General features: G+C 67.1%; 3 protein-coding genes across 7 annotated transcripts in view; 1 reads left to right on the forward strand and 2 right to left on the reverse strand.

The window, feature by feature from the left end:
* Positions 1-2,784: 2,784 nt before the first annotated feature.
* On the forward strand, positions 2,785-4,885 carry CDC42SE1 (CDC42 small effector 1). Its single transcript, XM_026079115.1, has 4 exons — positions 2,785-2,999; positions 3,120-3,230; positions 3,594-3,666; positions 3,912-4,885. The coding sequence occupies exons 1-3, from the start codon at positions 2,946-2,948 to the stop codon at positions 3,663-3,665; spliced, it is 237 nt and encodes a 78-aa protein (XP_025934900.1). The 5' UTR covers positions 2,785-2,945; the 3' UTR covers position 3,666; positions 3,912-4,885.
* A 5-nt stretch (positions 4,886-4,890) lies between these two features.
* BNIPL (BCL2 interacting protein like) lies at positions 4,891-7,735 on the reverse strand. 2 transcript variants are annotated; one of them, XM_026079113.1, is made up of 8 exons: positions 6,996-7,735; positions 6,691-6,887; positions 6,373-6,522; positions 6,050-6,152; positions 5,826-5,957; positions 5,576-5,662; positions 5,327-5,425; positions 4,891-5,236 (listed from the first exon to the last, which is right to left on the reverse strand). In XM_026079113.1, the coding sequence occupies exons 1-8, from the start codon at positions 7,268-7,270 to the stop codon at positions 5,194-5,196; spliced, it is 1,086 nt and encodes a 361-aa protein (XP_025934898.1). In that variant the 5' UTR covers positions 7,271-7,735; the 3' UTR covers positions 4,891-5,193. The 2 variants fall into 2 exon arrangements, with proteins under 2 accessions (XP_025934898.1, XP_025934899.1); XM_026079114.1 differs by lacking the exon at positions 5,327-5,425.
* A 181-nt stretch (positions 7,736-7,916) lies between these two features.
* Positions 7,917-12,039, reverse strand: part of PRUNE1 (prune exopolyphosphatase 1) — a 6,022-nt gene continuing 1,899 nt past the window's right edge. Inside the window, exons 1-8 of one of the 4 annotated variants that reach the window (XM_026079139.1) lie at positions 10,758-11,763; positions 10,498-10,602; positions 10,206-10,411; positions 9,757-9,941; positions 9,472-9,630; positions 9,219-9,313; positions 8,974-9,132; positions 7,917-8,756 (exon numbers count right to left, since the gene is read on the reverse strand). In XM_026079139.1, coding sequence (XP_025934924.1) covers positions 8,418-8,756; positions 8,974-9,132; positions 9,219-9,313; positions 9,472-9,630; positions 9,757-9,941; positions 10,206-10,411; positions 10,498-10,602; positions 10,758-10,790 — 1,281 coding nt within the window. In that variant the 5' untranslated portion in view covers positions 10,791-11,763 and the 3' untranslated portion in view covers positions 7,917-8,417. Of the gene's footprint in view, positions 8,757-8,973; positions 9,133-9,218; positions 9,314-9,471; positions 9,631-9,756; positions 9,942-10,205; positions 10,412-10,497; positions 11,765-12,039 lie in introns of those variants that run through there. The other 3 variants (XM_026079140.1, XM_026079141.1, XM_026079142.1) reach the window with 3 other exon arrangements.

The following is a 12,039-nucleotide window of genomic DNA, read 5'->3' on the forward strand; positions in this document are numbered from 1 at the left end:
GGCCCGTTCGGCGCATGCCCGCGCCGCGTCCCTTCCTCCCGGCGGCGGCGGGCGCAGCCGGGCCCTCTGCCTCAGTTTCCCCCAGCCGGAAAGCCGCAGCGGAGGGGGATCAAACCCCCCTCGCCCTCCCGGAGCAGCCGGCTTTGGGGGGGGGGGTGCTTGGCTTCACTGGTGGCTCGTACGAGGTTGAGCTCGCCGTGCGGGAAACAAATGAGGGATTCTCCCGCCTTCCCCTCCGCCGGTTTCCAGGAAAAGTCGGGATGGCAAATTCGGGACACCCCCCCCCCCACCCCGGTGAGAGCCACCCGCAAGCGAACCGAGGGCCGCCGGGATGCGCCGGGAGCTGCCCAGGAAAGGGAAGGCTGAGCAGCGGCTATAAATACCTGCAGCGCCCAGCGAGGCCGCTCCGGGTTCGGCTCGGTCGCTCGCTCGGAGCATCGTGCCTCAGTTTCCCTTCCTCATTGGGTTGCTGAGCCGGGGGGGCGATGCGACCTTGAGGTTTGCACCCGGAGCCGGGAGGAAAAATAGCCCCAGCGGAAGCCGGGTTCTCCCCAGATCCTCGCTGGAAAGGGATCAAGCCGTTTTTGGGGAAGGCGTCGGAGCAAGCGGGTGCTCCGGGGCGGATTTTGGCCCTGGGTCCGGCGGTGTCGTGGGCGCCGGCGTCACCCGCCCTTGCTTTGCCGCAGCCCCGCCGTGCACCGACGGCAGCTCCGGGTTGCACCGCGCCGAGGGTGTCACAACCTGCCCGTTCTCAGCTCGGTTYGCTGGGGGACGTTTTGCCGCCAAGCCGCAATGGGTTGAGGTGGGACGGGGGACGGGGTGTCCCCTGAGCCGGTGGGGACATCACAGCGTCGCGGAGGTCAGGGTGCCCCCAGGACCCCTCGGGGGTCCTCGTGGCCGGTGGCCCTTTGGGGACATTTCAGGCCCATCCGGAGGCTGGGAAAGGACCCAGGTGTCCGGGCTCCCCCTCCCTGCRCACACGCGGGGCCAGGCTGGAGGTGGGGTGATGGGTCCCCACGGCCCCCCGGGTTGGGCTCAGCACCCCAAGCCAGGCTCAGCCCCCCTGAGCCAGGCTCAGCCCCCCCGAGCCAGCCGGGCCAGGGCGCGGCAGGGATTTTCGGCTTCTTCCCCAGCTCCCGGCCCTGGCAGGCGGCCGCGGCGGAGCAGGTCGGGGCAGGCCCGCGCCGCCCAGCGCCGGGGGCGAGCGGGACCGTGCCGGCGAGCCAGGGTGGGGGGGGTGGGGGGGCGCCGGGAGACCTCCCGTCCCCCCTCGCTCATCCCCAGCTCTCCCGCGGCGCCGCTAATGTGGCGCCCCGACGCCACGGGGATGGGCTGCGGCGGCACCCCAAGCCGGGACGCCACGGTGGGGGCAACGGGGGCAGCCCTGACACCCCAGGGGCCACATTCTGCCCGGCACGGAGACGCTGCGGCGAGGGCCAGGCCCCTGGACCAAGGGACAACGGGGCCTTGGCAATGCCGCAGGGTCGGAGCATCCTCATCCCCTTTCTCCCAGGCGGTCGAGCCCCGTTTCGGGGGGGGGTCACCGGCTTCGGCATCGGGCCGCCGGCACCCGGGAGTTTCCCAGGCGGCCGCGCAGGCGCCGGGCCCGCAGGAAGCGCCAGCCCGGCCGCTGCGGACTTTGGACCCTGGTGGCATTCGGAGGCGCCGGGGCAGAGGAAGGGACTTTTCCTGTTTTCCGGCGCAGGGGAAGAATTTTGAACCCCCTCTCCCGGGCCCCAGCACCCGCTTGCCACCGGATTTGAGCACCAGGAAGGTGCCGGCTTTCCTCGGCGCGGTTGCAAACCGGCCCCGCCGCGGCGTGGGGATTCTCCAGTGGCTGATATAGGGTTGTGCTCCGGCCTGTCGCCGGCGGAGGGTGGACGCGGCGCATGGGGTCTCCCTGCCGGGGTGGGTGAGTTTTGTGCACGGTCCCGGGTGGATTTTGCAGGTGACAAGTTGTCACTCGGTGCGGGGGGGGGGGAGCTGGGTTTGGGGTGAAAAGCGGGAGCCCCCTTTCCGCTCCTGAAGCTCGGCGTGGGCAGGCTGGCGCGTCGCACCCCGAAACCACGCGGATTGGGGGCAGAATCAGGCCGCCGGGCAGAGCCGCTGTTTATTTTTCCCCATCTCCTTTTAGAGTCGGAGCGGAAGAGCTCAACCTCCGGCGCCTTTCGGAAAGGCCGGGATATTTATAGCGGCCTTGCTCAGGGAGTTGGGATTTGCTCCCCCCGGTCGGCTCGTCTCTCCGGCCTGCTGCAGCGTGCTGCGGCCGGTTCCCGGGAGCGGGGTAATGGGGCCGGATCCTGCGCCGGTGGGAGCATGCGGTGGCAGAGCAGCCGGTCCGTGCCGGGGCTTTGCGCTCGGCCCCGGCCCCGCTGTGCACTGCCACTGCCGGAGCGGCCGGCCGGTCAGGAGCTGATCCAGCTGAAAACCGCCTTGCGGGAAAACAATCAATCAGGAAGGATTTTCCAGCCGGATCTGAGTGAGGGAGCAGATTTAGGGCTGATCGGAGGGTGCTGGGACTCTGGGAATCGGTCCCCACTCTCAACCCCCCGGCTCGCCACTCCTCGCTGTGCCGTGCCTCAGTTTCCCCAGTACGATGCATCACCCGGGTGGCAGCTGGGGGCAGCCCCAAGGGGGGAGCGTGGCAGATCCCGCAGCCCCGACGTCCCTGAGGTGGCTGGTCCGCGTCCCTGGCGAAGGAACCCGTCCCAGCACCCGGGGACAAATCCTTCCCGGCTTCCTCCGTGCCGTGACACAGCCCTCCTCAGCTCTGCCTTCCTCCAGGTGCGTGCCAGGAGCCGTGCGAGGGCCGGCAGCCGCTGTCTTGGCCGTCCCGACTAGGTGCCCTGGACTCCCTCGTTCCGTCCCCATGGAGTGAGCCGGCGCCGGGTTCTCCGTGCCGGTCCCAGCCCCTCGCAGGAGGAACGCTGGCTGCCACCGCAAACATGAGCGACTTCTGGCACAAGCTGGGCTGCTGCGTCGTAGAGAAACCGCAGCCTGTAAGTAGCTTCGAGCGGGCCAGTTTGGGAGCGCATTTGGGTCTTGAGTCCAGGTCGGTGGGGATGGGGGTCTCCAGGCAGCAAAGGTTGCAGGGGTTAATGGCCTCCATCCACTTGCAGAAGAAGAGGAGGAGACGGATCGACCGCTCCATGATCGGAGAGCCCATGAACTTCATGCACCTGACGCACATCGGCTCCAATGACATGGCCGCCGGTGAAGGCCTGCCCATGGTACCATACCCGCGCTCACGGTTGGGTGACGAGTGTCATGGTTGGGTGATAGGTCTCATGGTTGGGTGATGGGTATCATCACTGGAGGTGGTGGGGTCTCATGGGTGGGTGACGGGTCTTGTGGTTGGGCTGATGGGGTCTCATGGTTCAGGTGACAGGTCTCATAGTTGGGTGATGGGTCTTGTGGTTGGGTGACAGGTCTCATGGTTGGGTGACAGGTCTCATAGTTGGGGTGATGAGCTCCCATGGTTGGGTGATGGATCTCACAGCTGGCGTGACAGGCATTATGGTGTGGGTGACGGGTCTTGTAGTTGGGTAACAGGTCTCACGGTTGGGTGACGGGTCTCCGTCCTCTCCCTGCAGACAGGCGCCGTCCAGGAGATGAGGTCCAAGGGTGGACGGGAGCGACAGTGGAGCAACTCCCGGGTGTTGTAGCGTGAGTACCGCAGCGATTTCGGGAGCGGGGCATGCTGGTGGCCACGACATCCCTGAGCACCTCTGCCGTCTGAGGCAGGACAGCTAATTACCAGCTAATTAACACAGTGAAACGAGATGCTTGTGCGCTGGGGCTAGGCAGGTTTATGCCTTGAGTGAGGGACCTTCACCCCCCAAACCGTCCATACTCCTGCCACCTGTAGGCACCTCAGGCTTTTGTAACCCGGCATCTCTTGGACTTTGCAGGTTCCCGGCTATTTCAGCCCAAACTTGAACTGCCCGGAGGAACAGCCAACCTCGAGCGCTTTAGTCCCGCGGTAATTTATGCAAACGGCTCCCCACCGGCCCGAGCGCGGTTTTAACGTGTCCTCAACCTCTGCAACCCCGTTGCAACCCGACGCGCAAGCCGGGGCAGGGGGGGGAGCGTTTTCCTGCTGACCCCACGTCCCGCGTCCTCAACGTTTCTCCTGGTGGCTTTCGGTCGTCCGCAACACGCCTCCCTCCTTCCTGGAGGCGCAAAAAAGCTCGGCCTAAAGGACGCCCTCCCGAACTGCGCGGGGAGCTGCCGGGCGCAGGCRAGATGGGCCAAACCCTCCCGTTTTAACCCCTTTCGCCGCCCCGACYGTCGCCGATGGGCCGCCGAGCGGCTGCTGCCTCGGTTTCTCCGGGCGATCGCGGCGAGGCCAGCCCGGAGGAGCACGGCACCTGCTCGGAAAAGACGTAAAAGAGCAAAAAGCGGATTAAACCCGGACCCTGCGGCGTCTCCCGATGCATCGCTTCGGCTCCAGCGGTGGCGGCGATGAGTCCGCGTTTCCCTCCCAGCTGGCGTTTCTACCACCGGCAAACCTGCGCCTTCCTGCGTTTTTAGGGTATTTTATAAGCTCCGAAAGTGCCTCCCACCTCGACGCGGGATCGCCGCCGGGGTTTAACCGGGATCGTCCGAGGCAGGATGGGACCCAAACCCAGCTGCTACCCCGGGAAGGAGGCACTCGCTCGGGCTCCCGAATTCAGGCACGCGCGTGTATAGGATAAAGAGCGCCGGCTGGGCTTTAGCCGCAGCGGTACGCTGCCGCACGGGGCTTTTCCAGCGACACGGTGCGCCTGGCCTTTGTAAGCGAGTGCGGATGCTTGAGTCCGTTTTTTTGTCCCCCCCCCCACCCCCTCCGGAAAACACGCGGAGAAAAACCCGCCCTTGAAATAAAACCCTTGTGCTGGCCCGAGCAGCGCGTCCGCGAGCCGCCAGCGCCTCCTCGCCGCTCCCTGCTTTGCTAATGGGAACCCCCAAATTTGCACAAAGCGCTGCTCGGAAAAGCAGGAAATGCCCTGTTTAATGGGAAGCGGATGGGGCAGAGGGGTGCCAAATCCCCCCCCGCCACCGTCCCCGCCGCACACACCAGCCACCGCGCTCGTGTCCGCGTCCTTTATCCCCCCTGCAGGTGCTCAGCCACCGCTTTTGGCATGGCGAGAGCTGCCGCCGCAACGCCGCTGCGCGTCCCCGCCAGGACCGGTCCCCGGCGGCACCTCGCCGTCACCGCGGCGCATCCCGGCGGCCGTCCCAGCTCGGCTCCAGCCTGGGGAGGGGGAGAGAAATGCACCCGTGGCCGGCACGCCGCAAAAAAAATCCCAACCCCGGCCCCCCCCACCCCGCGGAGGCGACTCACTGCCGGACGGGCTCGGGGACGAGCGCCGGCTCCAGGGGGACGAGGCGGGTGAGCTCCTGCAGGCTGGCGGCGAACCGGACCTTGCYGCTGAACGTGGGGCTGGGGGAGACGGGGGCCGAGGCCCCGCAGCTCGTTACACCTAACGCCCGCCAGGACAGGCAACTTCCCGAAGCAGCAGCGGGGGGGGCGCGTGCGGCGAAGGGGCGCGTGCAAGGCTTTGCACCCGCGGGTGCGCGCAGCCCTCGCTACCTGAGAAAGGGCCGCGAGAGAGCCACGAGCGCCTTGATGTACCAGGTGGGGTGGACGATGATGACGGCCTGGAGGCTCTTCCGGAGCCTGCAAGGATGCGGAAATATGTGTGTACAAGGGGGGGAGACTCACCGCCGACCTCCGCGCACGCTGCCTTTGCACACTGCCTTTGCACGCTTGCTTTGCACGCTCGCTTTGCACGCTCGCCCCCAGCTCCTGCGTGCGTGCCGCCGGCTCCGTGCACGCTCACCGCCGATCCACGGCCCGGTAGCAGCGCTTCATCCAGCCGAAGGACGGGATCTGCCCGCGCGCCGCGGCCCCGCTCAGGCACACCAGCGTGTAGCGGTCAGCCACTGTCACCTCCAGGGTGCCCACGATGTACCTGCAGGGCGAGTCTGTCGGTCCGGGGAAACTGAGACACGGGGTGCTCCGGAAGGGACCCAGGTGTCCGGGGGCTCCCGCGGCCCGTCCCACCTGAGCAGGTGCTCCATGACGTAGTCGTACCGGGGGATGCTGCCGTCCGGGAGGTGGCAGGCGGCGAAGAGCAGGATGACGCCGAGGTCCTCACTGTGGTACCCTGGGCAGAGCGGAGGGTGGCACGGCCGGCACCCGTCCCCGTCCCCCCCCAACCCTCACATGGGGGCCCAGGAGTCCTGGCACCTCGCTAACCACCCCATCCCCCTCCAGGAGGGGGCCCAGGAGTCCTGACCCCCAGGATGGTTTCCACCCCCACCCCGCTCTAAGCACCAGCCCTGCGGGTCGGCAGGGTGGACCCAGGCGTCCGGGCGCAGCGTTACCCCCGTGGGAGAGGATCCGGGTGTAGGGCTCCACCGCGCTCAGATCCACTTTCTGCTCCAGCCGCTCGCCCAGGAAGAGCCTCCAGCGCCGGCCGCCCTCATCCTCCACGTCCAGCACCCGCCGGGTGCCCGTCAGGCACGGCCCCTCGTCTGCGGGCACCCGGTTAGCCAGGTGCCGAGGGAGGAACCCAGGCACCCGGGAATCCCTCCCACCACCCCTGGACTGGGGGGAAAGCCCAGGCGTCCTGGAACCCCCCCCCAAACACACATCCCTTCCCCGACCGCGGCAGGACCCAGGCGTCTGGGCCCCGGCCTTACCTTCCCACTCGAAGGCATCGGGACCCTCCGGCTCGCTCCCCGAGGGCGTCTCCAGCGCGTCGAGGTCGAGGTCGATGCTGGCGTCGGGCGAGCGCTCGGCGCTCTCCGTCCGCTCCAGCGCCAGGCTCAGCTCCGGCGCCGACAGCCGCCTCCGCATGGGCCGCGGGGGACCCTGGGCGTCCTCCTCCGGGAGCAGCCTGGTGGAGACGGAGACAGAGACGGGGGGGGGGGGATCAGCAGGATGGTGCCGGCAGTGCCTAGCGGGTGGATTTGGGCCAGGGGTGCCAGTCACGTCCCCCGCTCACCCGGGAAAGTCCTCGTCCTGCCACTCCTCGCTCAGCTCCAGGCCCTGGACGCCGGCTGTCCCCATCACCGCTGTCATTCCTGTCCCTGTCACCTGCAGGGAGAGACACCGGCTCAGCCCTGGGGATGAGGACTGGCTCCCCTCGATCCTCACAGCCACCCCGAGACTGTCACCGTCATCACCCGGGGGCCCAGGGATGAACCCGAACAGCTCGACACCAAACCATCCCGATTTCCCGGGTCCCCCCCCCACAATTTCCCGAGTTTCCTGCCCCATTTCCAAAATGAAAGTGGTCACAAACGTTGCCCCCAGCCTGCCCTGCTGCGGTGAGATGGCTCCGAAGCTCCCGCACACCCCCCCGAAACCTGGGGGGGGGTCCCCGGCAAGATTGGTACCAGCAGCACAACCCTGTATGAGACCTCAGAGACTCCCCATACCCCCCCCAATGCCACTCACCTCTCTGGGGGGCCCCCTCTCACCCCGGGGGAATCCGGCGGCGGCCACGGCGGCCCGGCGCTGGCGAGGGTGGCCCCGGTGACGGCACTGGTGGCTCATCCAAACTGGTTTGGCCGCATTCGTGCCCAGGCAGAGGCCCTGGGTCCTAGCGGCGCCGCTCGGGGCCTTGCGCCGCGACCGGTTTCTTCCCGGCTGTGCCGGATTTGGGGGTTCAACCGTGTCGGTCCGCTCCGTCCCCACCGGAGCGGAGCTGCCTGGCGGCTTCCCGAGCCCCCAGCCCGGCCGAAACGCTCCCCAGTGCTCCTTTAACCCAGCCCGGCACGACGGGGTGTTTGCAGAGGGGTTTGTGCCCCGGCAAAAAAGGGTCCAAAGTTCCCCCCCCCCCCCATCCGGGATATGGCGAGGATACAGTGTTGGGCATCCCCAGCTCCGAAACGCCCCCGGAAGAAGAGCCAAGAGCCAAAAGTGGAGGAAAAGAGGGAAATTTAATCCTCAAACTACTCCGAAAACAGTCCCGAACTGCCCCTCTCGGGCTGCATGTGCAAACGCCGCCATCCAAGGCGGGTGACGGACCGGACACCCGTGCTCCCCGTCAACCCCCCGAGCGGGCAAGAAGGGCAAGGAATCGTTATCCTTCGTCATCCGCACGGCCGCTGCCCCGGCTCCAGCCCCGCTCCTCGGAGCCGTCCGCCCAACAAACTCGCCGCACGCATGAACCCGACAGGCATCATCCGGGCTGGAAGTCCGTCAGGAGGCGAATCGCCGCGAAGAAACAGCTCCGGCCTGGAAACCCCAGCTCGAACGAAGGGGGTTAATTAAGGAAGGGGGTTAGAGCCAGGCCCCCGGGGGGGGGGTGGGGGGCATCACGTTTGCCCCGCGGGGGGGTTGCCCACGTACCGAACGCCCCTCGCAAGTGCCCCAAAAGCCACCTCGTGCAGGGAACCAGGGTTTGGGGGTGCCACCGCGGTCATTTCGGGGGGCTGCCGGGGGCCGGGGAGGCTGGGGGCTGCCCGGCGGCGATGCGGCTGACCCGCTCGAAAACGGCCTGGGGACAGAGCGGGGGCACGGCCTGGGCCAGGGGACACTCGTCCACCAGGCTGTTCACGGGGGTGGGCGGCAAGGCCACGTCCTCCTCCGGCGCCGTCGGCCCCAGCGGCGTCCCGAGGACGGTCCGGAGGATGGGCAGGACCTTCTTCCGCGACGCCAGCGTGTTGCCCTGGGTGTAGGCGTTGATGCAGGGCCAGGGGCTGGGGAGGGCTTGGAGGTGCAAGGACGGTGTGGTGGCCTCCTCCAGCACCCGGCACATCTGGAGGGGACAGAGAGCGGTGTCCGCCGGGTGCTTCTCCAGCACCCCCCTGCCCCGAAGCCGGGGCTTTGCAGGGCAGAACGAGCGCCGTGGCAGAGAACTGCCTCGCTCGGTGCACCCTCTCCCGCTCCGGACCCCCTGTACAGCCCCCACGCTGGGGTCTGGGACCCACCAGGTGGAGGTCTGGATGGGTTTGAGGTGCTCCCACCCCACTCACCGCGCTCCGGACGGCCTCGCGCTGGCTGTACACCGCGAGCTGCCGGAAGGGCTCGCTCCGCTCGTTAAAAGAGACCGTCATGGCCACGAGCCCGGCGAAGCCGCGGGCCTGGCAGAAAGCCTCCAGGTCCTGCAGCAAGCCGGGCCGGCGTAAGAAGACCTGGAGCAGGGGGCAGATGCTGGTGTCACCCCCACTGTCCCCACTGCGCCACCCCGTTGCCTCAGTTTCCCCTCGCCAAGCCTCACCTCCAAGTCCATGTAGATCCCGCTGATGCCRAGGGCCAGCTCATCGCTAGAGAGGGCTTTGAGGTCCTTCCGCAGCATCTGCTCCGTCGTGAGGCCTGGGGGGTGAGAGGGGCCCAGAGTGAGCCATGGGGCACCGCAGCCCCCAATGGGGGGCACAGCCCAGCCTCGGGGACGCGTCCTTGTCCCCCAGGAGAGGGTCTGTCCAAGGACAAGCTCGCAGACGCCCCCGGACGCAGCTCTCTGGTGCACAGACCCGAGACATCAAACTTGGCCGCTTGCAAAGCTTTGAAGATGACGTCACGGGCTGGCAGCTCGGGGAACCTGGACTCGAGCAGGGTGACGCACGCCGTGTCCCTGGGTGTCACCTTGCCGCCCGCGGGGCTCAGGTTCACGCAGTCCAGCAGGATGGTACCTGGGGCGAATGGGGGCCGTCAGCGCTGCAGAGCCGAGCCCCGGCGTCGCCGGCCCCATCGGACGGGGCTCAGCAGCCCCCGGGCTGCCACCTGGAGCGGGGTCCCGGCAGCCCATCCTCACTCACCGTGCAGCAGCGCGGCCGTCAGTCTGTCCAGCACCCCCGGCGGGCCCTGGGCGATCCGTTCCGTCACCAACGTGGCGCAGGAGCCCACCAGCTCCGCCGTGATTCGGCAGCGCGGAGCCCGGTCCCGCTCCAGCGGCCGGTGGTCGAGGACCTCCACCACGGCCTCTTCCAGGGCCGCGTCGGCCCTGGCAGGCGAGATGGGGACGATGAGACCCGTGCGGTCCCCGTCCCCACCGGCACAGCCCCGGCATTGCCACCAGCAGAGCCTGGAAACCCCCTTTGCTCCTCCCTTTCCACCCTGAAAACACTCCAGGGGGAAAGGGAAAGGTTTTACCCACCCCGAGCCAAAATCAAGCCCTCACACGTGGCAAAACTGAGGCTGGTGACGTGGGTCCACATCTCCTGTCTGGGAGCCGGCCCGGCTGTCCCCATGCCATCTCCACGCTCACCTGGGCAGGACATGGTGGTCAACCAGCGTCAGGGAGAGCAGCCCGGCCTGGTGCAGCCCAGCCAGGTCGATCTCATCACGGAAGATGAGGGAGGCGTCCGGGATGCGCTGCTGCCGCAGCAGGGCCACCGTCTCCATGCGGAGGGCAAAGTCTGAGCGCGGGATGTTGAGCACGGGGACGAAAGCAGCTTTAGATGTCGGGGAGGTCTGGAGAGGCGACGGACACCCGGTGAGGTGCCTTCCCGTCTTGACCCTCTCCGAAAATCCCCCTGGAGCAACCAGACAAGCCTCACCTTCGCCAAGAAATACGCCAGGGCCAGTGCAGACACGGTGGAGTCCAGATCACAGGCCTCATTGCCCATCACCACGTGGACCTCCTGCTGACGCTGGATGTGCTCCTACCAGGGTGAGAGAGGCATCAGGCACGTCAGCGACCCATCCCACGTCCCCATCCTAGCACAGCCCCCTCCAAAACACCTGCCAGACAGGCTTAGATAAGAGACCCGGCCAGCGTTGACTTATGGCTTTAATGGATTTATGGATTTACACCCACGTTATCAGAGCACACGTGCAAAACCGGCAGCATCAGGCCCCAGGGAGAAAGGAAAAACCCAACTCGGTCAAGAGCAATCGCAGTTGATTGCGATGGCAGGGACGAGGTCCTTTAATCCGCAGGGGACGCCGCTGCAGCCGCTTGGTCTGCACGGAGGAGGGACGTGGGCATCGGCAGAAGGGGCTGTCCGCCCCCACCAAATCACCGCGTTTCAGCCCGTTTCTGCCCACAGGAGCAGCAGGCACTTGCGGACCCACACGTCCCCTCGTCCTCCGCCCGCGGGTCCCCTATCCGTCCTCGCTCCCCGGCGCTCAGCACGGCACGCGATGCTCTAGGGAGACGCCCCATCTAGAGGCCTTTCCTTGGTGACAACTATTTCACGGCATAACGCGGTTTGGCTCATTTATTCCGTATAAACGGAAGAAATCAATAAGCGACGGCCGCGCTGAGCGTCTCCGGCGTTAACCCCGCGGCGGAGGGCCCGTCCTTCGCACGGCCTCCTTTCGAGGTCCCCTTTCGAGGTCAAATTCAACCGCCGAACCCGAATCGCCCCAGCAAAGGAGATGACGTGGGGCCGGGGCGCTGGGGAGCTCAGGACAAGGGTTGCACGCGCGGGGTCTCCTAAGGAGCCAGGAGACGTTAAAAAAAAAGGCTCTGGATTTAAGTTTGGAGTGTAGACGGACATGRTTTTAGCAAACCGGAGTCGGCGCTTTCCCAACGCTCGAGAGACAGGATTTTATCGCCCCGTAACTCCCGCCGGGGTGGTGCAACCCTCTCCGACAAGGGAATTAAGGGCCTCGATCCCCTCCAAAAGCATCCCCAGGGCGAGGACGCGGGAGGCAGCCGGGGAGGCGCAGCGGYAGCGTGGAGATTTTCACGGGCATGGCCCAAGGGCACAATCCTGCACGGCACAGCACCCCCAAATGCGCCCCGCGGAGGTGCAGACCCCTTCAAAGCACCACGCACCATTGCTCCCCAAACCCCCTGCCTTTCTGTCCCCTGCACCCTGCTCCACGCACCCGTCTCAATGCGCCCTGAGGTGTCCCTGCTCCTCCCTGCACCCTCATCCCCCTCCCCTTGCACCCAGCACCCTCATCCCCCTCCTCCTGCACCCAGCACTCTGCACCCTCATCCCCCTCCTCCTGCACCCACCACCCTGCACCCTCATCCCCCTCCTCCCGCACCCACCACCCTGCACCCTCATCCCCCTCCTCCTGCACCCACCACCCTGCTCCCAATGCGCCCTGAGGCCTGCACCCACCACCCCGCACCCTCATCCCCC

The sequence above is a fragment of the Apteryx rowi genome, unplaced genomic scaffold, assembly GCF_003343035.1.
Source record: "Apteryx rowi isolate R43461 unplaced genomic scaffold, aptRow1 scaffold_492, whole genome shotgun sequence".
Taxonomy (NCBI): Eukaryota; Metazoa; Chordata; class Aves; order Apterygiformes; family Apterygidae; genus Apteryx; species Apteryx rowi.